The 27398-nt window shown below is 37.1% G+C and overlaps 1 protein-coding gene across 1 annotated transcript in view; it reads left to right on the top strand.

Moving 5' to 3' along the window:
• The window catches only part of NXPH1 (neurexophilin 1), a 320433-nt gene extending 298214 nt beyond the window's left edge, over positions 1-22219 (top strand). Inside the window, exon 3 of the mRNA XM_032760559.2 lies at positions 19833-22219. Within this exon, the coding sequence (XP_032616450.1) occupies positions 19833-20594 (762 nt within the window). The 3' untranslated portion in view covers positions 20595-22219. The remainder of the gene's footprint in view (positions 1-19832) is intronic.
• Positions 22220-27398: the final 5179 nt, after the last annotated feature.

The raw sequence follows: 27398 nt of genomic DNA, 5'->3' as shown, positions 1-27398 counted from the left end.
GAAAGGGTGAGAGGTCCATTCTATCTACTAGACTTTATTTTTTCTTAGACAATGCCACACTAGAACATCGGATTTGCTCTGCTTCAGAGAGTTGGAGATTCCCAGGAGTTTTATAGGAGAGTGGAGAGACTCTATTTCCAGGATCTTTACCTTTTTTTTTGTATTTCTGGGTTGACTGACATTGTCCACTCAGCACCTGGAAAGCTCTGAGCACTGTCCATGCACAAAACGCTGATCAGAAAAGGACACTAGAAGAGTTTTTGAATCAGTCTAAGGTCTAAATGACACAGGAATGTTATTCCTTGGCAACTAATCTCCATTATTTATATAATGCTTCCTTCTAACCAAAGGCTTCCAGATGAAACTCTGGATAATCAGAGTGTGTTAATTTAGGCATATTGTATCAAAAATATCAAAGTCATTATTTCCTTAAGAATTTGGACTTCTATTGGATAAGCTGTGTTATTATTGCTACAAAGTATGTTTTTATATAAAGTTGTATATGAGAACATCTGTATGTATATTATTAATACTAATGGCTAATAGGTACAAATGTCTTACATATACTACTCTGAAAATATGGTTGGAAGGTAAGTCAATCCTTCCTCGTTTGTTTCATTCTAGACAGAGCTGCACTTTGACTTTAAGAAACTAAAAATTTGTCTATTACCATTCATATAATAGCCTTGTTATGGAAAAATCATTTGTATTGACCACTAATTCAGGTAGAAAGAAGCAATTCCTACATACAGAACATTTCTCTCTTCCTGAAAGGCATTTGGATTTACTGACAAATTCAAATCGTTTTATGGGTAATATAAAAGTGATTCTGAAGTGTCTGCTTTAGCAAAGAAATAGTCTTTCAATATGTTATTTTAAATGTTTTGTTCAGTATTATAACCATGTACCTGGGGGTCCTTAGATGAGATACTCCTTATAACTTTTAAAATAATGTAATATAAAACATAAGCTATTTTTTTCTGGGTTATTGTCTCTTTGTTAGTGGTAAATCAGTGAGTGGTGAGGAAATGTGAAGGCCTAGGATACAACTCTTTACTATTGTAGACTTTCTAAGGACTATACCCTTGGGCTACATGAAATTTATAATTTTAAAAAATTTTTTAAAAATTATACTTTAAGTTCTGGGATACATGTGCAGAACATGCAGATTTGTTACATAGGTATACATGTGCCATGGTGGTTTGCTGTACCCATCAACCCATCAACTACATTAAGTATGTCTCCTAATGCTATCCCTCCCCTAGCCCGCCACTACCTGACAGGCCCCGGTGTGTAATGTTCTCCTCCCTGTGTCCATGTGTTCTCATTGTTCAGCTCCCACTTATGAGGGAGAACATGTGGTGTTTTGTTTTCTGTTCCTGTGTTAGTTTGCTGAGAATAATGGTTGCCAGCTTCATCCATGTCCCTGCAAAGGACATGAACTCATCTGTTTTTATGGCTGCATAGTATTCCATGGTGTATATGTGTCACATTTTCTTTATCCAGTCTATCATTGATGGGCATTTCTGTTGGTTCCAAGTCTTTGCTATTGTGAGTAGTGCTGCAATAAGCATATGCGTGCATGTGTCTTTATAGCAGGTTGATTTATACTCCTTTGGATATATACCCAGTAATGGGATTGCTGGGTCAAATGGTATTTCTGGTTCTAGATCCTTGAGGAATCGCCACACTGTCTTCCTCAATGGTTGAGCTAATTTACGCTCCCATCAACACTGTAAAAGCATTTCAATTTCTCCACATCCTCTCCAGCATCTGTTGTTTCCTGACTTTTTAATGATCACCATTCTAACTGACGTGAGATGGTATCTCATTGTGGTTTTTAATTTGTATTTCTCTAATGACCAGTGATGAGCTTTTTTTAAATATGTTTTTTGGCCACATAAATGTCTTCTTTCAAGAAGTGTCTGTTCATATCCTTTGCCTGCTTTTTGATGGGGTTGTTTTTTTCTTGTAAATTTGTTTAAGTTATTTGTAGATTCTGGATATTAGCCCTTTGTCGGATGGATAGATTGCAAAAATTTTCTCCCATTCTGTAGGTTGTCTGTTCACTCTGATGATAGTTTCTTCTGCTGTGCAGAAACTCTTTAGTTTAATTAGATACCATTTGTCAATTTTGGCTTTTGTTGCCATTGCTTTTAGTGCTTTAGTCATCAAGGCTTTGCCCATGCCTATGTCCTGAATGGTATTGCCTAAGTATTCTAGGGTTTTTATGGTTTTAGATCTTATGTTTAAGTCTTTAATCCACCTTGAGTTAATTTTTGCATAGGGTGTAAGGAAGGGGTCCAGTTTCTGTTTTCTGCATATGGCTAGCCAGTTTTCCCAACACCATTTATTAAATAGGAAATCCTTTCCCCATTGCTTGTTTTTGTCAGGTTTGTCAAAGGTTGTAGATGTGTGGCATTATTTCTGAGGCCTCTGTTATGTTCCATTGGTTTATATAACTGTTTTGGTACCACTACTCTGCTGTTTTGGATACTGTATCCTTGTAGCATAGTTTGAAGTCAGGTAGCGTGATGCCTCCAGCTTTGTTCTTTTTGCTTCGAATTGTCTTGGCCATATGGGCTCTTTTTTGGTTCTATATGAAATTTAATGTAGTTTTTTTCTAATTTTGTGAAGAAAGTCAATGGTATCTTGATGGGGATAGCATTGAATCTATAAATTACTTGGGGCAGTATGGCCATTTTCATGATATTGATTCTTCCTATCCATGAGCATGGAATGTTTTCTCCATTTATTTTGTCCTCTCTTATTTCCTTGAGCAGTGGTTTGTTATGATTTCCATTCTTTTGTATTTGCTGAGGAATGTTGTACTTTCAATTATGTGGTCAATTTTAGAATAAGTGTGATGTGGTGCTGAGAAGAATGTATATTCTGTTGATCTGGGGTGGAGAGTTCTGTAAATGCCTCTTAGGTCCTCTTGTTCCAGAGCTGAGTTCAAGTCCTGAATATCCTTGTTAATTTTCTTCCTCATTGATCTGTCTAATATTGACAGTGGTGTGTTAAAGTCTCCCACTTTTTTGTGGAAGTCTAAGTCTCTTTGTAGTTCTCCTTGAACAGGTCCTTCACATCCCTTGTAAGTTGTATTCCTAGGCATTTTATTCTCTTTGTAGCAATTGTGAATGGGAGTTCACTCATGATTTGGCTCTCTGTTTGTCTATTATTGGTGTATAAAAATGCTTGTGATTTTTGCATATTGATTTTGTATCCTGAGACTCTGCTGAAGTTGCTTATCAGCTTAAGGAGATTTTGGGCTGAGCCCGTGGAGTTTTCTAAATATAAAATCATGTCATCTGCAAACAGAGACAATTTGACTTCCTCTCTTCCTATTTGAATTTCCTTTATTTCTTTCTCATGCCTGATTGCCCTGGCCAGAACTTCCAATACTATGTTGAATAGGAGTGGTGAGTGAGGGCATCCTTGTCTTGTGCCAGTTTTCAAACGGAATGCTTCTAGCTTGTGCCCATTCAGTATGACATTGGTTGTGGGTCTGTCATAAATAGCTCTTATTATTTTAAGATATGTTCCATCAATACCTAGTTTATTGAGAGTTTCTAGCATGAAGGGGTGTTTTTTTTATGTTTAAACATTTTTATTTCTCCAGAGAATTTAAAATATACAAACATGTGACTCTGTGAGTAAATGATCCAAAGAAGATTATAAATACAGCTATAAATGTCAAAGTTCCTAAAACATTTCACTGGCTCTATCTTCAGAAGAAAGTGTTTACACATAGAGCGCATGCCAGCATGTTTTATTATTGTTATTGTGGGCATTAAATGTTACAAATGCAATCTGTTTGACATACACATAAATGATGGTCTGTGCAAACCTTTAAGGGTCACCTCAAATGCTGTGAAGCTGATTAGGAAGAACAATTCAGTAAGGCATGGGCAACAAGCTCCCCATTGCAAACAAGACATTGTCGTCCCTAGGAAACAATGAGAAATTCAGTTTCAATTTTAAGCTTAATAAATGTTTAACTTCTAAATTTTGCTCTTTTCCTTTTCTGATTTTCTAGCAAGGATTATAGTAAGTGGTTAGTCATGACTTGCTTTCTTGTATGACCCACTCAGGATCATCAAGATTTCTTCTATTTTCTTAAAAAGTAATAGAAAAGAAGCAAGGAAGGAGGATGAAAGAGAGGAGGGAAAGGAAAGAGGAAGAAAGGAGCGAGGAAGGAAGGAAAAGGAGGGAGGAGAAGGAAGGAGAGTGTTTTCTCATACAGACTTGTGACATCTAGTGTCTACACATTGGTTTCTCCTACCCATGAAGGGGTGTTGAGTTTTATTGAAGGCCTTGTGCAGGTATTGAGATAATCACATGGTTTTTATCATTGGTTATGTTTATGTAATGTATTATGTTTACTGATTTGTGCATGTTGAACCAGCTTTGCATCCCAGGGATGAAGCCGATTTGATCATGGTGGATAAGCTTTTGGATGTGCTGCTGGATTTTGTTTGCCAGTATTTTATTGAGGATTTTTGCATTGATGTTCATCAGGGATATTAGCCTGAAATTTTCTTTTTTTGTTGTGTCTCTGCCAGGTTTTGGTATCAGGATGATCCTGGCCTCATAAAATGAGTTAGGGAGGACTCCCTCTTTTTCTATTGTTTGGAATCATTTCAGAAGGAATGGTACCAGCTCCTCTTTGTACCTCGGTAGAATTCTACTGCGAATCCATCTGGTTCTGGGCTTTTCTTGGTGGTAGGTTATTAATTACTCCCTCAATTTCAGAACTCGTTATTGGTCTATTCAGGGATTCAATTTCTTCCTTGTTTAGTCTTGGGAGGGTGTATGTGTCCAGGAATTTATCCATTTCTTCTAGATCTTCTAGTTTATTTGCGTAGAGGTGTTTATAGTATTCTCTAATGGTAGTTTGTATTTCTATGGGATCAGTGGTGATATCCCCTTTATCATTTTTATTGTGTCTATTTGATTTTTCTCTTTTATTCTTTATTTGTCTACCTAGCCATGTATTTTGTTAATCTTTTCAAAAAACCAACTCCTGGATTCATTGATTTTTTGAAGGATTTTTTTGTGTCTCTATCTCCTTCAGTTCTGCTCTGATCTTAGTTATTTCTTGTCTTCTGCTAGCTTTTGAATTTGTTTGCTCTTGCTTCTCTAGTTTGTTTAATTGTAATGTCAGGGTGTTGATTTTAGATCTTTCCTCCTTTCTCCTGTGGGCATTTAGTACTATAAATTTCCCTCTAAACACTGCTTTAGCTGTATCCCAGAGATTCTGGTATGTTGTGTCTTTGTTCTCACTGGTTTCAAAGAACTTATTTATTTCTGCCTTAATTTCATTATTTACCCAGTAGTCACTTGGGAGCAGGTTGTTCAGTTTCCAGGTAGTTGTGCAGTTTTGAATGAGTTTCTTAATTTTGAGTTCTAATTTGATTGCACTGTGTCCTGAGAGACTGTTTGTTATAATTTCTGTTATTTTGCATTTGCTAAGGAGTGTTTTACTTTCAATTATGTGGTCAATTTTAGAATAAGTGTGATGTGGTGCTGAGAAGAATGTATATTCTGTTGATTTGGGGTGGAGAGTTCTATAAATGCCTATTAGGTCCTCCTGGTCCAGAGCTGAATTCAAGTCCTGAATATCCTTGTTAATTTTCTGTCTCATTGATCTGTGTAATATCGACAGTGGGGTGTTAAAGTCTCCCACTTTTTTGTGGCAGTCTAAGTCTCTTTGCAGGTGTCTAAGAATTTGCTTTATGAATCTGGGTGCTCCTGTATTTGGTCCATATATATTTAGGATATTTAGCTTTGCTTGTTGCATTGATCCCTTTACCATTATGTCCTGCCCTTCTTTGTCTTTTTGTTCTTTGTTGGTTTAAAGTCTGTTTTCTCAGAGAGTAGGATTGTAACCCCTACCTTTTTTTTTTTTTTTGCTTTCCATTTGCTTGGTAAATATTCCTCTATCCCTTTATTTTGAGCATACGTGTGTGTTTGCATGTCAGATGGGTCTCCTGAATACAGCAGATTGATAAGTCTTAACTCTATCCAATTTGCCAGTCTATGTCTTTTAATTGCGGCATTTAGCCCATTTACATTTAAAGTTAATATTATTGTGTGTGAATTTGATCCTGTCATTATTATGCTAACTGTTTATTTTGCCTGTTACATGATGCAGTTTCCTCATAGTGTCGATGGTCTTTACAATATGGTATGTTTTTGCAATGGCTGGTACTGGTTTTTCCTTTCCATATTTAGTGCTTCCTTTAGGAGCTCTCATAAGGCAGGCCTGGTGGTGACAAAATATCTCAGCATTTGCTTGTCTATAAAGGATTTTTATTTCTCCTTCACTTATGAAGCTTAGTTTGGCTGGATATGAAATTCTGGGTTGAAAATTATTTTCTCTAAGAATGTTAAATATTGGCCCCCAGTCTCTTGTGGCTTGTAGGGTTTCTGCAGAGAGATCCACTGTTATTCTGATGGGCTTCCTGTTGTGGGTAACCTGACCTTTCCCTCTGGCTGCCCTTAACATTTTTTCCTTCATTTCTACCTTGGTGAATCTGACAATTATGTGTCTTGGGGTGGCTCTTCTTGAGGAGTATCTTTGTGGTGTTCTCTGTATTTTGTGGATTTTAATGTTGACCTGTCTTGCTAGGTTGGGGAAGTTCTCCTGGATAATATCCTAAAGAGTGTTTTCCAACTTGGTTCCATTCTCCCTGTCACTCTCAAGTACACCAATCAAAGGTAGTTTTGGTTTTTTCACATGTTCACATATTTCTTGGAGGCTTTGTTCATTCCTTTTCATTATTCTTTCTCTAATCTTGTCTTCACACTTTATTTCATTAAGTTGATCTTCAATCTCTGATATCCTTTCTTCCACTTGATTGATTCAGCTACTGATACTTGTGTATGTTTCATGAAGTTCTCGTATGGTGTTTTTCAGCTCCATCAGGTCGTTTATGTCCTTCTCTAAACTGGTTATTCTAGTTAAGAATTCATCCAACCATTTTTCAAGGTTCTTAGCTTCCTTGCATTGGGTTAGAACATGCTCCTTTAGCTTGGGGGAGTTTATTATTACCCACCTTCTGAAGCCTACTTCTGTCCATTCATCAAACTCATTCTCTGTCCAGTTTTGTTCCCTTGCTGGTGAGGAGCTGTCAGCCTTTGGAGGAGAAGAGGCATTCTGGATTTGGAATTTCAGCCTTTTGCACTGGTTTTTCCTCATCTTTATCTGCCTTTGGTCTTTGATGTTGGTGACCTTTGGATGGGGTTTCTGTGTGGACGTCTTTTTTGTTGAGGTTGATGCTATTCCTTTCTGTTAGTTTTCCTTCTAACAGTCAGGCCCCTCTGCTACAGGTCTGTTGGAGTTTGCTGGAGGTCCATGTGAGACCCTGTTTGCCTGGATATCAGCAGGGGAGGCTGCAGAACAGCAAAGATTGCTGCCTGTTCCTTTCTGTGGAAGCTTTGTCCCAGAGGGACACCTGCCAGATGCCAGCTGGAGCTCTCCTATATGAGGTGTCTGTCGACCACTGTTTGGGGGTTTCTCTCAGTCAGGAGGCATGGGGGTGAGGGACCCCTTGAGGAGGCATTCTGTCCCTTAGCAGAGCTCGAGCGCTATGCTGGGAGATCCACTGCTCTCCTCAGATCCAGCAGGCAGGAACATTTAAGTCTGCTGAAACTGTGCCCACAGCTACCACTTCCCCCAGGTGCTCTATCTCAGGAAGATAGGAGTTTTATCTATAAGCCCCTGACTGGGGCTGCTGCCTTTCTTTCAGAGATGCCTTGCCCAGGGAGAACGAATCTAGAGAGACACATTGGCTACAGTGGCTTTGCTGAGCTGTGGTGGGCTTCACCCTGTCCGAACTTCCCACAGCAGCTTTGTTTACACTGTGAGGGGAAAACCGCCTACTCAAGCCTCAATAATGGTGGATGTCCCTCCTCCCACCAAGCTCAAGCATCCCAGGTTGACTTCAGACTGCTGTGCTGGCAGTGAGAATTTCAAGCCAGTGGATCTTAGCTTGCTGGGCTCCTTGGGGGTGGGATCCACTGAGCAAGACCACTTGGCTCCCTGGCTTCATCCCCCTTTCCATGGGAGTGAATGGTTTCATCTCACTGGAGTTCCAGGTGCCAGTGGGGTATGAAAAAAAAAAAATCCTGCAGCTAGCTCTTTGTCTGCCCAAATGGCTGCCCAGTTCTTGGCTTGAAACTCAGGGCCCTGGTGGTGTAGGCACCCAAGGGAATCTCCTGGTCTGCAGGTTGTGAAGACTATGGGAAAAATGTAGTATCTGGGCCAGAATGCACTGTCCTTCAAGGCACATTCTCTCACAGCTTCCTTTGGCTAGGGGAGAGAGTTCCCCGACCCCTTGTGCTTCCCGGGTGAGGCAATACCCCACCCTGCTTCTGATTGCCTTCCATGGGCTGCACGCACTGTCTAACCATTCCCAGTGAGATGAGCTCGGTACCTCAGCTGGAAATGTAGAATTCACCTGCCTTTTGCACTGATCTTGCTGGGAGCTGCAGACTGGAGCTCTTCCTATTTGGTCATCTTGCCAGTCACCTATCTTTCTCTTTTTTCTTTCTTTAAAATAACCTGAATATACTGTACCTTTTTTCTTTATAAACTTTAAATTTTTTAAAACTTTTGATTATTGTGTAATAACACTTAGGTTAAAACACAAACACACCATAAAGCTGTACAAAATATTTTCTTTCTTTACATCCTTATTCTATAAACTTCTTCTATTTTTAAAATTTTTATATTTTTTGCTTTTTAAACATTTTTAAAAATGAAGACACAAGCACACATATTAGCCTAGGCCTACACAGGGTCAGCATATTCAAGACATTATTAGTTGATAGGAATTTTTCAGCTCCATTATAATCTCCTGGGACCACCATTGGATATACAGTCCATCTTCATCTGAACATCAATAGGCGGTGTGTGAGTGTACCTCTAAAGATGACCACAGAGTTGTCAGAATTATGCTAATTCCCACTTCAGTTTGTTTGGACTATTTGAGCTGATGTAATGTTTCCAGTCAGAAGACAAGAATAGAATAGCAGTGCACATTCTGAAAGCCTTATTTTCCTTTCTCCTTCAGGGTTTCGTAACCTAACTTGGCACAATAGGTCTCATGTGTTGTGCTCAAACTGCATATAACACTATATTTATGCCTTATATTTGTAGCCCCTATATTTATACCTTAGTATAAAAGAAATGAAAGAAATAAGTGCTTATCCTCTTCTCTGATTTTTACCCAGAATTACACAGATAGCTTCCCATTGTTTGGGTGGCAAGAAGAAGAAATACAGGCATGTATTTATCCCCATGATATGCACTACATACAAATTTTTTAGTTTTGTCTTCACAAAAACCCAATGAGTTAGGTATTGTCTCAATTTTTTAATTGGATAAAATGCAGCTCTAAGAGGTAGACAATGATGAAGTAGCAGAATTTGCATTTAGACCTATGATCTCTGACTGCAAAGCCCATTCTCTTAGTTCCTATGTAATACAGGCTCCTGGAGCCTACTGGGTTAAGAGAGAGCCATGAAGCTCCTTTTCTGCTTTTCCATTGTTAATGCAGCTCTGTGGTACCTGAAGCACTGCTTCAAACGAATGAAATGATGTACCTTTTTTGTTGCTTGTTTTTTGCTTTTGTTTTTTTTTTCCTTTAAATTTATTTATTCCCAGCTTTACTGATATGTAATTGACCAATAAAAATGGTATATACTTAAGGCTTATAATCTGATGTTTTGATTTATGTATACACTGTGAAATGATTACCACAACCAAGCTAATTAAAATATTCATTACCTCACATAGTTACCAATTTTTTGTGTGTATGTAGTGAGAACTCTCCTACTCTCTTAGCAAATTTCAAGTATAGAATACATTGTTAATAACTGTAGTCACCATGTTGTACATTAGAACTCCAGAACTTATTCATCACATAATCAAATATTTGTATCCTTTAACCAACATCTTTCAATTTCTTCCATTCCCCAGCCTCTGGCAAATACCAGTCTACTTCCTGTTTCTGAGTTCCACTTATTTGGATTCCACATACAAGTGAGATCATGCAGTATTTGTTTCTGTTATCTAGCTTATTTTACTTAGCACAATGTCCTCTAGGTTCGTCCACATTGCTACAAATGACAGGATTTCCTTATTTCTTAATGGTTTTCTCATCCATTATGCATATTTATCATATCTTCTTTTTCCATTCATCCCTTGATGGACACTTAGGTCCATATCTTGGCAATTGTGAATAATGCTGCAATGAACATAAAATGCAGATTTTTTTGAGACCCTGATTTCATTTTCTTTGGATATAAACCCAGAAGTGGGATTGATGGATCAAATGGTAGTTTTATTTGTAGTTGTAGTTTTTTGAGGAATCTCCATATTGTTTTCCATAATCTCTCTACCAAGTCATAATCCCATCCGCAGTGTACAACTGTTCCCTTTCTCCGCATCGTCATCAGCACTGATTATTGTTTGACCTTTTCATAATAGTTATGCTGACAGGTGTGAGGTGGTATATCACTGTTGTTTTGATTTACAGGAAGGAATGTATTTTTGATGTATTAAAACGCTACTTTCCTCTGGCTTACGTAGAATGCAGGCACTTTGGGTATTATCAATAAAATACAGGCTCTAAATTTGTAAGAAAGGAATCTCTAAGTGCCATGTGTCCCTGTAAAATATTGATTGTGAATCAATTAACATTCACTGTTAAAATAGATGTAGCTAAGAAAATGAACCATACAGGTAATTTATTAAGTGCTTACTCTATGCTAGGCACTCCTTTTGCCAAGATACACATGGCATAAAATAGAAAGAACATCTCTCAAAGATTCTTAAGACTATAGTCTTGGGAAACTAAACTCTTGAGATAATTGTATGAAAAAGAGTCTAACATCTTTAAATAGCTGCCTACCTTTCTCTAAACTAGTTAAGAAAGGGTCTAGTGAAAACACGGTCACCATGTAATCCACCTTGTAAGATTCAGAGTGCCTGAGATAGAATTCTAAATTTCTTTGCAGAGAGAAAAAGCAAATTAAAAGATGAAGGAATACTATATCCATGTAAGTCTATGGCCAGTGAAGACACTTTTGGGTATGGACAACTCATTTTATCCTATATGAACTTCTTTTAAAGTAATCATACAAATATATACACCCAGAAAAATGAAAATTCAACAAGAGAGAGGGGAGTGGGATATCTGAAAAAGCAATGAGCAAAGAAAACCATGGAATCAAGGCTAAAATAGTAACTATGTAACCTGGCTATGAAACAATGTAATAATTAAGGATCTATCACACAAAACGTATATAAGATGTAAAAATATGGTATATTCATAATATAGAATTCTAACTATACTTAAGTTTAAAATAAAGGTGATGTGCATTGTAGAATGTTTAGTTAATGAAATACAGGTGATATATCTGAATATACTAGCTGAGATGTGTCTCTAAGATATTTTGTTAATTGGAAAATATATAATGTAATTTATAAAATAGACACCATGTATGTAAGATATTTATATATGAAAAAGAGTGAAAATACTTAGGAACAATATATACCAAAACTCGAACAGGTTTTATCTTTGTGGGAGTGGGATTGCAAGGAAGCAGGGGTTGATGATGAAGAACATCTTTTACATTTTATTTTATTAATTTCCTATAATGTTTAATGTTTTAATAAGCATAAATTAATGTAAAATTTCATTATTAAAATGGCTTTTAAAAATAAAGGATATATCCTGTGGAATAGCGAGAAGTAGCTTACCAGCAGTGATCTTGGACAAGTGCTGTTTGAGTTTCCATATCTCTTCAGTAAGCTGAAGACTTCGCTATTGACCTCAAAGTTAGTGAGTGTGTGCGTGTGTGTGGTTTAAACGTAATACAATGCCATATGTAAAGTGCTAATTACAATGTCAGTGATATAGTGTTCCCTTAACCAATAGCAGTCAATAATATGCAACATATATTCAACGTAGGTAACCATAAACCACTAAAATGAAGTTGTAATCATAGAGCAATGTTAGTTTGTTGGTTACTTATTCACCGATGAGCAATGTTGCTTAAGCAATAGTTTTTTTTTTTTTTTTAAACATTTTTGTTTGTGTTCATATATTTGGTGAAATAAATATAAATTTTTCAAAGCAATCTTGAGATTATTTATACTGAACAGTAATAGATCAACAGTAAAATATGCAGGTTGGTAAAAGTTAAAAGACATCTCATTTCTCATTTATAAAAAGAGATATACAAATGTTTGGAGACACTTTTAGTTGAAGATTGTATATCTAAGGAAGTAAACATTTTGTCACGTAAGGACAGAATAGTTGAAGTGGGAGTGAAGTCAAGAAGTGGTTTATTCCCCCCAAATGGTATCTTTCAACAATATTTTTAAAAGATAACATATTGGCGTTATTACTATAAATCTATTATGAGATGATATTAGAACAAGCAGTGTGTAATTATGCTCCTAAGACATGTATAGGAGGAGCTAGAGCAAAGTGTGGCAACACTTTTTTTTTTTTTTTTTTTTTTTTTTGAGATGGAGTCTCGCTCTGTGGCCCAGGCTGTAGTGCAGTGGTGTAATCTTGGCTCACTGCAAGCTCCTCCTCCCGAGTTCATGCCGTTCTCCTGACTCAGCCTCCGGAGTAGCTGGGACTACAGGCGCCCGCCACTGCGCAGGGCCAATTTTTTTGTATTTTCAGTAGAGACGGGGTTTCAGTGTGTTAGCCAGGATGGTCTCTACCTCCCCACCTCGTGATCCGCCCGCCTCAGCCTCCCAGAGTGCTGGGATTACAGGCGTGAGCCACCGCACCCGGCCAAAGTGTGGCAACTCTTCATGTGCTCACACTTCCACCATCCAATGGTAGTTTTTTTCTCTCTAGCCCCAAACTCATGTTCTGTCCTAGGTATGCTCCTTTGATGTTAGATCTAAGCTTGGTCTTTGTTTAATGTTGAAGAAAATGACCCTTGTCTATGCCCCTATTTTTATAGTCTCAAAAGAATCATATATTTAAAAATGCATAGACTTATGTTAAGAATCTTTATGTCTCAGTGTTTCTGAAACAATGAGACACATAAAATTTGTGGAAATGGTATCATTGAACTAGAGAGCCAGCTCCTTTGGGAATGGGCATTGGCCACTTTTGACATGGAAAATTATCCTCAGGAAGTATATTTGGTGTTTTCATTATAATATCATAGAAAATATTTATAGAAAAAGTTTCATATGTTTTAGTTTTTTGTTGGTTTGTTTTTTGGTAATCATCTTTATGCCATAGTCTTTACCACTTCTGAAGATCAACCTGGCTCCTCTTCCGCCTGTCCTCAAAGTGCTAACATTTTTAAAGATATTCTTAGAATACTTCTTTATTACCACACGTTACTTGCACGATACGATCTACTCATACTACAAAATCAACATCACCATCCCTCTTATGTCTCCAGACCTTCAGATCCTTGTTTCCAGTTTCCTAGTGGATGGCATCACCAGAATGACTTTCCACAGGCACTTAAACTCCCAATATTTCTATGAGATTTAATTTTATTTTCCAGCCAACTTGTTACCGCTGTTTTCCTTACAGATGCAAGCAAACTTTCTCAACCTTTTCATGTTTCTATTTAGCCAAGAATCATCAAGCTGAGTTAATCCTACCTCTGAATTATCTCTTAGATCCATCATTTCTTCCTTTTTCTCTGCTACTGTTTTGGTTCAGGTTCACTTCTTTTTCAAATGAAGTATTGCAATTAGTTATTTAACTAGTCTCCCTTCCTTCAAGTTCTCTCTCTATAAAACCACCCTTTAATATCTACTCAGGGATTCTTCTAGAGCCAGGATGACCTACTTAAAAAGAAAACAAAATGAAATGTAGTAACTCCCTATTTCCTGTAAGATTAAGTTTAAATGCCTTAGCAGCACCTTTACGATTTGGCCCTAGCCTGCCTTCTACAAGTTTTGGCAAGCTCTTCTATTTCTCCTCTAAAGTAATGCTCCCTAGGGTTCAGCAGTAAGAAGCCATTTTCTTTATTCCCCTTTCTTTATTGACAAGTGAAAATTGTGTATAATTATGGTATACAGTATAAGGCTATGAGATATGTATACATTGTGGAATGGCTAAATCAAGCTATTTACCATCTGCATTATCTCACATACTTGTTTTTTTGTGTATGGTGAGAATGCTTAAAATCTACTCTCTTAGCATGGTCTCACTTATATGTGGAGTGTAAAAAAGTTGAACTCATATAAACAGAGTAAAATGGTTGATACCTGGGGGTGGGGGTGTGTGGAGTAGAGAGATGTTTGTCTATGAATATAAAATTTTAGTTAGAGAATAATAAGGTTTTTTTTTCATTCTTACATTTGACATGTCCTTTCTCTGCTCTGCTTTGGCACTGACTGCCCTGAGACAGAGTCTTGCTCTGTCGCCAGGCTGGAGTGCTGTGGTGCAATCTTGGCTCACTGCAACTTCCGTTTCCCGGATTCAAGCGATTCTCCTGCCTCTGCCTCCCAAGTTGCTGGGACTACAGGTGTGTGCCACCATGCCCAGCTAATTTTTTTTTTTTTTTTTTTTGTATTTTTAGTAGAGACAGGGTTTCACCATGTTGGCCAGGATGATCTGATCTCTTGACCGCGTTATCTGCCCGCCTTGGCTTCCCAAAGTGCTAGGATTTCAGGCGAGAGCTACCGTCCCCGGCCCTGTTCTTTATTCTTGGAAGAACTCCTCTGGTCCATGCACTAGCTGTTAAACTACCAAGCCTCTTTTATCTATCACATCTAAGGATCATCTCTTCTGTTATACCTTCTCTACCTTTCAACTTTGACTATGATTGCTGGAATGTTACACATAGTGCTGGTCGCATCACACTGTGATGGCTTAATTGATGCCTCCACTAGACTGTGAACTACTTGAGAGCCAGGACGATGTGCCATTTATGTTTGCATTTCTTTATTCCACTCAGTATTCTTGTAGTCTCACTATACAGCTATTTTGTTAATAAGACAAAAGAAATTGGAGTTGTTAGTATTGAACAGCTCTGGGGACTTTGCTGAGGAACCTTCCTGTTTTTTCCAGATTTATATTCTCTTTTAGACATTGTCCTACTCCCTTCCTAACCTAAGTAAAAAGCAACTACTGAGGGAATAAGAATATTTAAGACAGTGTTAATGATGATTACAGCTGAAACCTGCTTTGATTCTTTACCCACACTGAGATGTTCCAGAGAGGCTTCCTGACTGTCAGCACCACTTGAAGCCTTTCCCATTGTATCACTGAAGGCAAATAATTCATTGCATTTGGAAGCTAAGCTGTTTAATAGCTAAATTTATGCTCATCCTTTGTTGAGTTCAGCCACTTCCTTTACTTGCCATATTTTTAGGTAGTCACAGCAGCACTTTCAAAAATATATGCTTGCTTTCTTTCCTTTTCAACATTTCAATTCATGTTTCATTGTTTGGAGTTCAATATATATTGATGCTATCCTTAATATAAATTTTAAAAATTATTTTATTGTGGTATGAGCACTTAATGTGAGTTCCACCCTCTTAACAAATTTTTAAACTGTAAAATACAATATTGGCTATAAGTACAATGTTGTACAGCAGATCTCTAGAATTTATTTCAACCTGATTAACTAAAACTTTATGCTCATTTTCTTCTCCCCCCTTTCCCCCCCACAGCATGCTTTTTTAAAATTGTTTGCTTTATGTTTGTGGTTATATTGAAGGGAGATTTTCTTTCAAGAATGCTTTATGCTCTTAAATCTGATTACAAATTAATAATTTACATAAAATATTATGTAGTTAGATTCAGAGGTAAAAATATCTGGTGATGACAACAGCTAAGACTACTATTGAACAGTGTTCCAGGTACTGTCCTTAGAAATTTGAATGGAGTGCCCTATTTAATCCTCACAACAGCCCTGTGAAGAAGATGGATATTCTTCTATTCCCTAGAAGAGAGAAACAGTGAAGCTTAAACAAGTTAAGTAACTTGCCCACATCACACAACTGTTAAAGATCAGAGTCTGGACTGGGATTCAGGCAGTCTGACTCCAGAGTGCACTCCCATAATTACTACAGCTGTGGATAACATAATTTAGAACTAAACAATTTTTATTCTACCTGAAAATCAGAGGTTTGTCTGTCAGAGGAGTCTTAGCATCTTTTTGAATAGATTGATTCTTCCTTCTTGAAACCATATTCACTACTTCCACATGTTTTCCTTTCATTTGCCCCTATGTTACTGGTAAATTGAACTGTAAAGCCCTCTTCTCCTCCTTCTTTGGGATAATTTCATTACTGCTTCATTAGCCAGTGCATCATGAAAGCATCTCAATACAGCCCCTTGCTGATGCTGAGATATAAGCACTAAGCCACTACTATATACGTTCCTGTATTTATTTTTTTTTGCCACACAAACAATGAGAAACTGTCTAGCTAATTCCAGGCAAAAACCAGAGAAGAGGATACACATGTATTTGTTTTATACTAAGGCATAAATGTAGGAACTGTGATAAGGGCAATGCTTATGTAACTAGGCAAGTGCAGATTCAGATGTTTAATCAATTAGATTTCATTAACACACACACACACTCTGTCTCCCACATCCAAAGATATGTACTATTTTTACTGATTAACGTTAGTTTTAAATTTTACATTATAGCTACTCTGTGTTATAGAAAAATAGTATATTTTGAAATGCAGTACCTTCAGAAAATTAGTGGGAAAGCTGTAATTGTTTTTATTAGTTTTATAATTATAATGAAAAATACTAACTCTGGAACTGCTAAGGATAATACTTTTGATGTGAGAGAGAGTAAATATTTTTCCATAATGGAATGGCTTTATTGTCAGGATAGATTGGAAATGTAATGCTTTTTTCTTAAGAAAAGTTATATATTCCTATGCATAAACCTCCTCTCCCAAGAAATATTTTTCCTCTCAACTTTATCCTGTTAGAAATTAATATTTAGTCCTTATTAAAAATTACTTGTGCTAAAGCAACCATTTTGCTGTTATTAGTCATTTCTACCGTTTGAATGTGGTCCATTTCTGGGATAATATTTTGGTATGAAGAAAATCTGTAAACAGGAAACAGTTTGGGTACATAGGGGAAAGGAGAGATACCAAAGCAAGGGTTGAGCAAAAGTGAAAGGGAAGTACTTACAACTAAAAAAAAAAGTTGGCAGCAAAGATAACCTTCTGTCAATTTCCTATATTTTCCCCAAGACCACTAATGGCCATCTGATAGCCCCATTTGACTCCACAGCAGGGTGTTCGCTTATTGTGGGGAGCTGACACTTTAAAAGGACTGACTGCATACACGAGGCTGGTCCGTGTTTCTCTTAGATGTGACCTTGCCCCGACAATAATCCAGTGACTGATTCTCCATTGGTCAGTGTTATCTATTCTTCCTTCATCTCTGCACACAATGGCCCTCTGCATCTTTCCATGAAGGCATTGCTATTGCCTTGGGGATCACAGCAGATGCAACTGTACTCCAGCTAGCAGCCTGAAAGAGTTGACAGTTTTTTTGTTAGCCTACCCAGAGTTTCAGTTTTGGCTTTTCAGGGTGCTGTCACGGGATACAAACGCATGATGAAGTTGCATTTTATCTCAGATGCAATGAATTTTCATGGAGACCAACTTGCAGGGTTTTTAAGCTCAGCATTGTTAGGAAGATCACAGCTTCGGCTGGTATTCTTTCTGTGGTGAGAATAGTCCAACCACACTCATGTTACCTCAGTTTGAACAGGCAAATAGGAGACTACTTCTTGGCTTGAAAAGAAGGATTACAAGATCTAAGAGCTTTTGTTCTAGTTTAGATGACAAAGGTTCTCTGCATCCTTGTCCCTGGGGGAGCCCATTTTTTCCCACATTCCAAGGACTTGGCTGTGTAATCCTGGGCAAAACTTCTCCCAGGCAAGATCTCCATATGTATTATTTGGCTTCTTTCTCTAATTGTCCTCAAACATCAGCTTGGTGTTCACAATAATAGCTACAATTATTGAGCCCTTTCCAAATGCTAGCCACTGTTCTAAAGGTTTTACCTGTTTAGCTCATTCAATCCTCACAAACTTATGAAGTAGATATCATATTGCCTACATTTTACAGATTCAGGAAACAGAGGCACAGGGAAGTTAAAATAACTTGACCAGGGGCACACAGCTTGGCAGTGTCAGAGCTGGGAAGGAATTCCAGGGAGTCTGGCTCTCAAATTTATGGTCTTGCTCCCCAGGGATTGAGAGTGGATCCTTTCAGCAACAAGTGGTTGAGTAAAATGCTATTTTCAGGTCACATTTGTATCCTAACAAGAGTCTCCCACAGCTAAGTCTAGGGAAGTGTCCCTGGAACACAGCTATAATTCCTAATGGGCCTGAATCTTAAAAAGCTTTCCAGGAATGACCATTCATTTTAAGAACAGTTTGGAAGGAGACTGGAGGGTCCAATGAAGCTGCTGAGTAGTAATCAGGCTGGTATCTGAGACAAGACTCAGAACTGGTTCTCCAGGGGCATGGCAATATAAGTTTATTGTGAAATGTGGCTTTTTAATGGGTAGCTGGGGACTCCATTCAACAGCCTTACCTTAAAACGGCAAGTCCGCATATTGAATGGTTTACTGGTCTTGGCTATTTTAGTTCCCATGGGTCCTTAGTTCTGTTAGCTCCTGTCCTTGATTCTTTCATGTCAGGATAAGAAGTTACTGCTTTAACTACAGGCCAGTGTGGTCATTGTGGCCACTGGTTCTTCTATATCTCTGTGCAGTTCGAGATACAATTCTTTCCTAAGAAATAATCTTGGGGTCCTAGGATAACAGTGTCTGCATGTGACTCTCATAATCCACCCTGAAGTGACCTCTCAGTCATTGACCCCATGTTGTTGGTTTCTCTAGAATTGACAATTACTTAAAGTCACTTTCCTAGATCACATGTTAAGCCCTGCAAGGTAAAAAATTATGTCTTATTCAATATATTCATTGCTTATTATAGGTGGTAGTAAACATGTTATTTTGTTTTGACCAGTTAAAATATACCAGAGTCTCTTTGCAAAACCAACTTTTCTAATATGACTGTAATATGGATAACTAAATAGTCTAAAGGGTGTCAGTTGACATATGTCTGAGAATCACACAGTTTGTTTCATATTTATATATTTCTTCTAACAAAATGGGATACATGTGCAGAATTTGCAGGTTTGTTACACAAGTATACATGTGCCATGGTGTTTTGCTGCACCTATTGACCCATTCTCTAAGTTCCCTCCCCTCACCTCTCCACCCCTCAACAGTCTCTGGTGTGTGCTGTTTGCTTCTCTGTGTCCAGAGAATCATACAGTTTTAAAGCTTAGGGTAATTTTGAAGTAGAAAAAGAACATAATGATTTATAAAATTTGATTTCAAAAGTGTTTGAATTTTTGTGCTAAGAAGTAATTACTTTGGTTTGTATTTGAATTAACTTTGCTTTATTCATGCTGGGTGGCCTTTTCTTCCATTAACCAATGGTTTTATATAATTTTTAGGTCATATTTAGTAATTTTTCCACCCACATCTCCCTTCTTCCATTGTTATACAAAAATAGAAGTGGTATTTTATCACATATTAAAAAATATTGGCCAGATGCTGATGGTGCTTTTAAAATGTAATTATTTAATTATGAGACTCTGGGAGAGGGGGCTTAGATCTGTGCTTTGGGTGTTCTTCTCAGATGCGGTGCTTTCAAAAAAAAGTGTAATTATTTAATTCTGAGACTCAGAGAAGGCTTGGATCTATGCATTGGGTGTTATTCTCAGATGCAGAGATGTAAATGCCATTTTTCTGCTCTGTTTTCAGGTCACATGTGCCAATTTAACGAACGGTGGAAAGTCAGAACTTCTGAAATCAGGAAGCAGCAAATCCACACTAAAGCACATATGGACAGAAAGCAGCAAAGACTTGTCTATCAGCCGACTCCTGTCACAGACTTTTCGTGGCAAAGAGAATGATACAGATTTGGATCTGAGATATGACACCCCAGAACCTTATTCTGAGCAAGACCTCTGGGACTGGCTGAGGAACTCCACAGACCTTCAAGAGCCTCGGCCCAGGGCCAAGAGAAGGCCCATTGTTAAAACGGGCAAGTTTAAGAAAATGTTTGGATGGGGCGATTTTCATTCCAACATCAAAACAGTGAAGCTGAACCTGTTGATAACTGGGAAAATTGTAGATCATGGCAATGGGACATTTAGTGTTTATTTCAGGCATAATTCAACTGGTCAAGGGAATGTATCTGTCAGCTTGGTACCCCCTACAAAAATCGTGGAATTTGACTTGGCACAACAAACCGTGATTGATGCCAAAGATTCCAAGTCTTTTAATTGTCGCATTGAATATGAAAAGGTTGACAAGGCTACCAAGAACACACTCTGCAACTATGACCCTTCAAAAACCTGTTACCAGGAGCAGACCCAAAGTCATGTATCCTGGCTCTGCTCCAAGCCCTTTAAGGTGATCTGTATTTACATTTCCTTTTATAGTACAGATTATAAACTGGTACAGAAAGTGTGCCCTGACTACAACTACCACAGTGACACACCTTACTTTCCCTCGGGATGAAGGTGAACATGGGGGTGAGACTGAAGCCTGAGGAATTAAAGGTCATATGACAGGGCTGTTACCTCAAAGAAGAAGGTCACATCTGTTGCCTGGAATGTGTCTACACTGCTGCTCTTGTCAACTGGCTGCAAATACACTAGTGGAAAACAATCTGATGTAATTTCTACCCAGTCAGCTTCATCCCTCAGTATAATTGTAAATCATCACAGGTTTTGAAGTCACACCTGAAGACATGCTCTCACATATAGAGGTACACAAACACACTGTCATGCACATTTCAGCTTGCATCTATCATGATTCCTGTTGAGAGGGCTTTCATTGTCTGACTCATAAAGGTTCAGGATCAACTATCATCAAACGGAAGGATTAACTAGACAGAGAATGTTTCTAACAGTTGCTGTTATGGAAATCTCTTTTAAAGTCTTGAGTACATGCTAATCAATAATCCCCACTCATGCGTTCCTACTGCTTGGAGTAGCTGTACTGGTAAATACTACTGTAGGAATATCTGCTTGTTAAAATGGAAAAATGTGTCTTTAGAGCTCAGTATTCTTTATTTTACAAACACAACAAAATGTAGTAACTTTTTTCCAGCATACAGTAGGCACATTCAAGGTGGTCCAAGATGGCTCTTTTTTCTATAAAAGGGGCCTGTTCTCAGTAAAGATGAGCAAACATTTGGAATTTACATGTGGGCAGACATTGGGATAACAACTTTCATCACCAATCATTGGACTTTGGTGAAGTTGAGACCAGCTAAGGCTGCTTAAAATAAGTTCTGATCATTATATAAGAAGGGAAATTCCTGGCAGACACCATGTAAGTTGTAAGTGTCTGTCTTATCTTTACTACACATATTGTAACAAATTCAGTATCCTAGTCTTCATTTGTATGAATGGTTTGTATTGTACATAGTTTAACCAAGTGTTATTTGAGCTGCTTATTAATATTAACTTGTACTTGTCTCTCTGCTTGTTATTGGTTAAGAAAAAAAGGATATGAGGAATTCATTTTATCAATGTAGCTGTGAACACCATTAAAAAGACAAACTTAATGTACAGAGCATTTATTCAGATCAAGTATTGTTGAAAGCTATACATATACAACATTACAGTCTGTCTGTATTTAGATATTTTATTTCTGGACAAAATGAAATTGTACATAAAAATAAAACACTTAAAGTTGAGTTTCAATATGCACTTGTGTAAGATGGTGATTTAAATGGTTCTGACAAGAAGAATATGCTGGAATACAGTCCTGGTTGGCATCTCATATCTCTAAATTTGTACAGAACTATCTAAACTGCTGTTAGTTGCCCAGTCAAAACAACTTAAGAGTTTCAATCTGAAGCCTGGGGAATTTGTGGCATATAGCATTGCACACATTTTTGGTTTACTATCATGCTGGTTATTCAAGAATACCAAAAATCAATGAACATAAGGAGATAATTGAGGTCTCCTAAATTAATTATATATAGTTGAATTATTTCCTGACCAGTCTTTATTTAGCAGAAGAATGGAAGTGAAAGCATTCTTTTTGCTTTAACAGAATCAAGATGCCTGAAGATTGTAGCTGAATTTTCCTTATTATACTGTAATGACTCAACTGAAGAAATTGTGATAACATTGGAGGGCTTCAATGCTCAATTTACCTATAGCAGATTGGATCAACTTTATATATATATATATAAAATCATTGTTTATGGGCATTAACTTTAACAAATAATTGCTGTACACAATTTCAGCAAAATAACCAGATGAAGAAATATGTGAGGTGACCAATTTTTAAAGCCACGAGTTGGGAATCAGAATTTGAATTGTTTCAAAGGTTAACAAACTATGTCAAATTAAGAACACAAATTCATTATCGTCTTCCCCTTATGGTACTGAGAAATAAGTCTGTTTTCATACAGAAAATAATGAAAGTACTGCAAGAGAAACAAAACCACAGAGTTCTAAAGTGAGAACTCAATAACCGATTTGATTAACGAGTCAACTGCAAATCGAACACTCATTACTCTGTTAAATGTCCATTTCTTGAAATGCTCCAAAATATCTAGACCATTTATATCAATATGTTTATTAATTAATTTACCATGGAATTTAGAAGCTAATGTTAGAACAGCGTCTCTTTGGCACAACAGGCAGTAAGACCTTAATCAGTCCTGGCTGCTGAACATACTTGCTGTAGATAAATCTTGTCATTCTGGAGTTTATTTATCAAAAGTGATCACTTAGGAATTAGTTGGCTCTTAGCAAACATGAGAGTAAGTAAGAAAGGAAAAAATATATTTTTAAAGGATCATTTGATTAGTGGACTATGAGTCTCATTGTATGGTCTGATCTGTCGTTTTGTAATCCAAAATTCAAAGTAAGATAAAAATGTGCTTCAGTCTCCAACCCTCCATCTTGCATTCTAACCTCCCAGTGAAATGTAGCTTATACAGTTTCATAAACACACAGAACACAGCTAACATTCATAGACTGAAATGTTTTACTGAGATTTTCTTTAGAAGAAAAACAAAAAAGAAAAGATGTAGCAAACTTTCAACAAGCATTTTAATTTTAAAAAATCCAATCCTTCAGGACCCTTATTCTGGGCCAGTACACACTCATCCCAAACTTCTATATCAATAACACCTCTATCTGTAATAGAGAAAAATTATTATGATATAGAACTTTGATTCAAAGAAATGTATTTGCACCCATTAAATTCTTCCTTTCTTAGACAAGGAAATGGGTGAAGGAAGATGATCAAAGTCAAAGATCAAAGGCTCAGAGGAAAACTATTAGACCAACTTGTTGCTTAAACAAACTGGTTAAGTTTTAACTGTGTTAGGAAACGCTTTTGTTATTTGGAAAATAAACTTTAAGCAACACTAAGAAAATAACATTCTCTAGAATCTTAAATGTTATTTCACACCTTTGCTGAAGTATAGAAAAAGACTTCCAGGTGGAAATGGTTAGTATCTGATGCAAACATGGGTTTGTCATCTCCTATTGTTCGTTTCAAAAACATTTTAGTAAAATCAAAATTATTATAAAGTAATAACTGTTGTAGCTTCTTGCCTCATGGAAGAAAAATGATACAAATTACTGGTTTATCTCTTTATGAAACAAAAAAAATGAATTGTCATGTTATGTTCTCAGTTGGACATTTTTGGGTCCATGGCTCTTGAGAGAATTTCTCTGAACGAGTGGAAGGGGCATACCTGGTAATGTCACACGGTAAAGTTCTGGAAGTGATTACTTTGCAAGTAATTGAGATACTTGTTAAATTTAAAAGTGTGGACTGGGAATCTTCAGGTTCCTACATTTCAGCAATAAATTGTAAGCCATATTTTTGCACAGAATAGATTAAAAAATCATGAGAAGCCTGAGAAAGTGTTTTCTTTTCACTTTTTTCCCACTACTTTATATGTAAGAAGCAGCCTAACCAATAAACAGCTCTTTGGAAAAGTAACGTCCATCTTCACCATCAGTTTGAATGCCCAGTTTTAGCCTGAAACAAATTCTAATGGCTGTATTTACAAACCATTGGAAGACTTGGTTGATATACCAGTTTTAGACCTTTATTTACCTGTTCAACTATCAATCTATTTATTTTACATTTATTTCTTTTATGTTTTTCAAATAAAATGCAAGTTAGTATATGGATTCAAATATTTAAAAATAAACAATTTGCATAAAAATTATGACCATTTATTGAATCTCTAGATGACAAAAATTGAGTATAGGCTGAATACAAAAATTGACTATAGGCTGAATCAAATCCTGAAAAACTTATTGCAAGGTCAGGGTTTTCTCAGGAGTCCCATGCATATGAAAGAATGATTGTGGGGGTTGGGTACATAAGACAAAAAGTCTAAAATTGCAGTGTATCATTAAGTTTTATATGCAATAATATCAGAAATATTTTACTTAACAAATTTATAATTTCTGTTTACTAGGATGGGAAAGACAGAAACCTCATAATAAAAGTTTTAGTTAGGATTTGCTCCATGAACAAGGTCTAGAGAAACAGCCTTAAGGTAGGGGAGTACTAGTGCCAAGCAGCTAGCCAGGTGTCCCATGCTTGACCAAAAGTCCTTTTATAATTCTGCATCAGCGATAATATGCCTTTTATCACTGATGGTTTGCAGGATAACTGTAAAGCTCCCAGATGTGATGGCTGTGGAAGGCCTAGAGACTTCCTGTTGGTGGCTGGAGTAGCTGTTGCCATCAGAGGCCAGGTGTTGTCACCCAAAATTCTAGCTACTGAATTAGACATACAGCTCTGTTCACATCCTCACCCAAAAGTCTCTGGCTTTTTATTTCCTGATCTTAGGAGTTCAAAGGGACAAATAGAATGCAATTCTTCTACTCAAACACAAGAGTAAACCTGGCCCTTGTGATTGTGATAATTTAAAGAAATAATGCAAGAAAGTTGTTAGAATGCAGCTATTGTTGAATACTTTTTTTTTTTTTTTTTTTTTTTTTTTGAGATGGAGTCTTGCTCTGTCACCCAGGCTGGAGTGCAATGGTGTGATCTCGACTCGCTGCAACCTCTGCCTCCCAGGTTCAAGCGATTCTTCTGCCTCAGCCTCCCAAGTAGCTGGGATTACAGGCATGCAACACCACATCTGGCTAATTTATGTATTTTTAGCAGACACGGGGTTTCATCATCTTGGCTAGGCTGGTCTTGAACTCCTGACCTCCTGATCCACTGCAGCCTCCCAAAGTGATAAGTATTTTTTTAAATAAAAAATCTACCATTGTTTCTATTAGTGCCAAAATTTACCATGTCAATTTTCTGAAATCCAGTTTTATTACCAAAGTCAATTTGTTTTGCATTTTATAGCAATTTTTGGTAGAAAGCATGGCCAAATGGCATTGCCTAAGCAGGTTAAAAATATTTCATAAACTTTGTAAGAGAGGTAAACAATTGCTATTCTCTTTTACTAACCCCCTTAACCCAAAAGAGAAAGGGGTACAAGTCCACAATAATGGCTAATATTTGTTGAACACATAAGGGTGGGCCATTTACTGTGCTAAGCAGTTTCTACCTATTCCCTCAGTTAAGCATCATGACTCTGTGAGGAAGGTGCTCTCATGTCTGTATTACAAGAGGAAACTGATGCTTAGAAACATGAAGTAACCTGCCTGAAGTAGCACAGCTCTTAAGTGATAAATCAAGGGGTCAAAATCCATCTCTAGACTCCAGAAACCGACCTTTTAAACTGTTACTCCTCTCTGTTACTCTATTTTCAAATTGCATCGAAAACACTTCTACCCAAAATTAGCACATTTAATGTAAACATAAGCATGGTATCATTATATCGAAAGGAGATGAATAATTCATTTAATTCATTTATTTTTCTTCGGCTTTTTGCTATTTTTCTTACTTGCTCAGGTCCCCCTCATAATCCTGGGGCAAATTCCAGCCCTGGTAGCTCTCAGGCAGAAACCAGCTATACAATGTAGTTGCCTCTGCCAAGACACTGCTGTGGTAGCTAACATTGTTCCTCAAACTACTTTTTATAAAATCATTTTTGATTTAGGGCCAGAGTTGTTTCTGATCTTGATACATATGAAAGTTGCAGGTCAGGGATAAATGGAGCTATAATGTAATTCAGAATTACTCAAGATTCCTTCACAGGAATCTCATTTCAGGGAAATACCACTGCATGCTTAGGAAACTTTTAGCAACGTGACTTAAGTTTTCCTCAAAAATGACTCAGATAATTTTAATGTGGCTTTTTTTTCAACTGTATTTATTTTATATCACAGTGAGTCTTTCTGCCCTTCTGCTACAGGCTTTGAATTGGGTATTCTCATGGAGTCAAAACAAAAACACATGAGGGTATTTTCTGTAAAGAGTTTAAGTGAGTTGAGGATACTTGAAAAGGTTGCTCAAATCCTCTCTTCTGATATGTTTCATTTTCCTTGCTTTCAAGGTTTTGTTCTTAAACACACACACACACACACACACACACACACACACACACACACACCAAAAATGGTAACAATTTCCTTATTTTACTTTCTCAAGTTTGCTAGAAACCCAGCTCTATACACAAAACAGGAATTGGAATACACTGAATGCTTTTGGCTGCTGTGCCCTGGTACTCTGACTATGACAGTGATACTTATACTCACTTACTTTTTCTAACTTACTCATGTTTTGCTCATGTATAAAATTAACATTCTTTAAGAGGACCGTAAGTGTGAAGGCAACTTGTACTCCATTATGTTAACAGAATCATGTTCAAATTCTAGCATGTTATAAATAATCGATGAACTCAATATATGAACTCTGTTATTAACTGAACCTGGTCACCTTTTCATTTTTCCCCTAATTTTAAAAACAGTGAATTTTAGTATTAAAACGACACATGTTCAAGTCTAAACTAATTCACTCTCTATAAATTACAAAACACTAGAAGTTTAGTTGAGCTTAAAATGATCTTCGTTTTCTTTGGTTCACAGGATTTTTGTTTCGTTTCATCAGGTATTTGTGAGGTATTACTCATGCAGTTACTTTTAGTGGGGCCTTTTGCAGTATGTGCCCCCAATCCCCATACACACATTTACCTATTTGTACCATGTGGGCTTCCCCCAACTTAGGCAACTACAGCTTCCCACATTCAGGCCTCTGCTGTAGCAGGGCCAAAAAACAAATAAGGAAATTGGAAATTCTTGGCAAATTTATTTTGAAAATTTGGCAGAGCTAATGATCTTGACATAAAAAGTTTTTCTGTTTGTTGCTTTGTTTTCTTTCCACTTGAGTTATGTATATTAAAAGGAATGCCTTGAAGCACGAGGA

The sequence above is a fragment of the Hylobates moloch genome, unplaced genomic scaffold (assembly GCF_009828535.3).
Source record: "Hylobates moloch isolate HMO894 unplaced genomic scaffold, HMol_V3 SCAFFOLD_1, whole genome shotgun sequence".
In the NCBI taxonomy this organism is placed as follows: Eukaryota; Metazoa; Chordata; class Mammalia; order Primates; family Hylobatidae; genus Hylobates; species Hylobates moloch.
Note: the sequence above shows the minus strand (reverse complement) of the source record. Positions and strands in the feature narration are given on the sequence as shown.